The sequence below is a fragment of the Limulus polyphemus genome, unplaced genomic scaffold (genome assembly GCF_000517525.1).
Source record: "Limulus polyphemus unplaced genomic scaffold, Limulus_polyphemus-2.1.2 Scaffold180, whole genome shotgun sequence".
Classification (NCBI taxonomy): Eukaryota; Metazoa; Arthropoda; class Merostomata; order Xiphosura; family Limulidae; genus Limulus; species Limulus polyphemus.
In genome coordinates this window covers 512,466-513,899 of record NW_013665790.1, presented here as the reverse complement: position 1 = coordinate 513,899, position 1,434 = coordinate 512,466, and the positions used below count along the sequence as shown (strand labels likewise).

Below are 1,434 nucleotides of genomic sequence, written 5' to 3'. Positions count from 1 at the left end.
CTAACATATACACTTTTACTCACTACTTGTTTAATTCTAGCCTTATTGAGATATCTGAACAATATAATTTACATCCGGAGCTAAACAGATGTTGTATAAAACAATAGCACAGATTATTTTCCTCTTGAGATGTTTTGTAATCCTGCTGTTGCTACTGGTAACAAAAGAATGAACAGCGTCACAAAAGATCCGAAATAGGAAATAACCTACAACTAAACACAGAACTAAAACATTAATAATGACAACATCAGAAGTTTGAAGATACTAACGCTTTTAATTTCCAGGTTACGTATTTTTGAAGGAGCGAGCATGGTAGCCGATTCAGGAAACGTATTTGACAATACTCTTAAAGGTGGACGTCTCGGAGTATTTTGTTTCTCCCAGGAAGCTCTTATTTGGTCGGATCTGGTTTACAGATGTAACGGTAAGTTATAGGATTTGTTTGTTCGTTGAATTTCTCGCAAAGTTTACTCGATAAGTACCTGCACTAGCCGCCCCTAATTTTGAAATGATAAACTAGCTATTCAACATCCCCACCGGGATTTCCTGTCAAATTATAACTCACCAACGACTAAATGGGCAAGCATGTTCGATGGATAGAGTCAAGCCCGTGTCTCGCCAATTGCGAGTTGAGCACCCTAACCACCAGGCCATGTCAGGCTTAAATTATAACAAAAATAAAACGTTGTTAAACGTGGATTTATTGTTCGAAATCTCATGTAATTAGTCTGCTGTCTGGCTTATTGCATACTTTTCAGAAATGTGCTCGAAATGTTTTTAAAACCTTAAATCTTTATTGTGACTGCGCGCAAGATTTTTTTAAACACGTCTTTTTGTGTATTTAGTAAATCTGCTGAAGTGAATTTCACATGGAGGGGGTGTAAACTAGTGAAATAATTCGTAATCGTGCTGTTAAATGCACCAAAAACGTATTATCAAATGGACAATGGATTTTGCGATATTAGTAAATTAAATTATTTAACATCTTGATAAACGCGTATAAAGATAGTTGAAACAAAATATGAAGAAATATTTACCAAATGAGCTAATCTGATCTTTTCCAACAGTTGCTATATAAATAATGCCTTTTGGAATTTCCATTTAGTGCAGACAAAAGGCTGCGACTCGTTTTATTCTATAGATACTAAAAGAAACGATATAGCAAACTTATAACTATAATTTCAGACCATCGACAAGGTATTTGTTCTTCTGTATCATATAATAGCTTTTTGTTTTGTAGAGAAATTTATATCAATAACCTTAATTAACAATCGCTTAGACTATAAATGAAAACAAAAATATTTAGTCGCGCCACCTACGTGAAAGTCCAGAAGGTATGATCTGCATTTGGAATACATTTAGGAATCAAAATAGTTTACATTTTAATTCACCACATCCTTAACTTAAATGTTTTATAGTTACTAAGTAAATCCT

At 33.8% G+C, this 1,434-nt stretch overlaps 1 protein-coding gene across 1 annotated transcript in view; it reads left to right on the top strand.

The window, feature by feature from the left end:
- The window catches only part of LOC106478104 (thrombospondin-4-like), a 65,415-nt gene extending 64,980 nt beyond the window's left edge, over positions 1 to 435 (top strand). Inside the window, exon 19 of the mRNA XM_022381637.1 lies at positions 285 to 435. Within this exon, the coding sequence (XP_022237345.1) occupies positions 285 to 435 (151 nt within the window). The remainder of the gene's footprint in view (positions 1 to 284) is intronic.
- Positions 436 to 1,434: the final 999 nt, after the last annotated feature.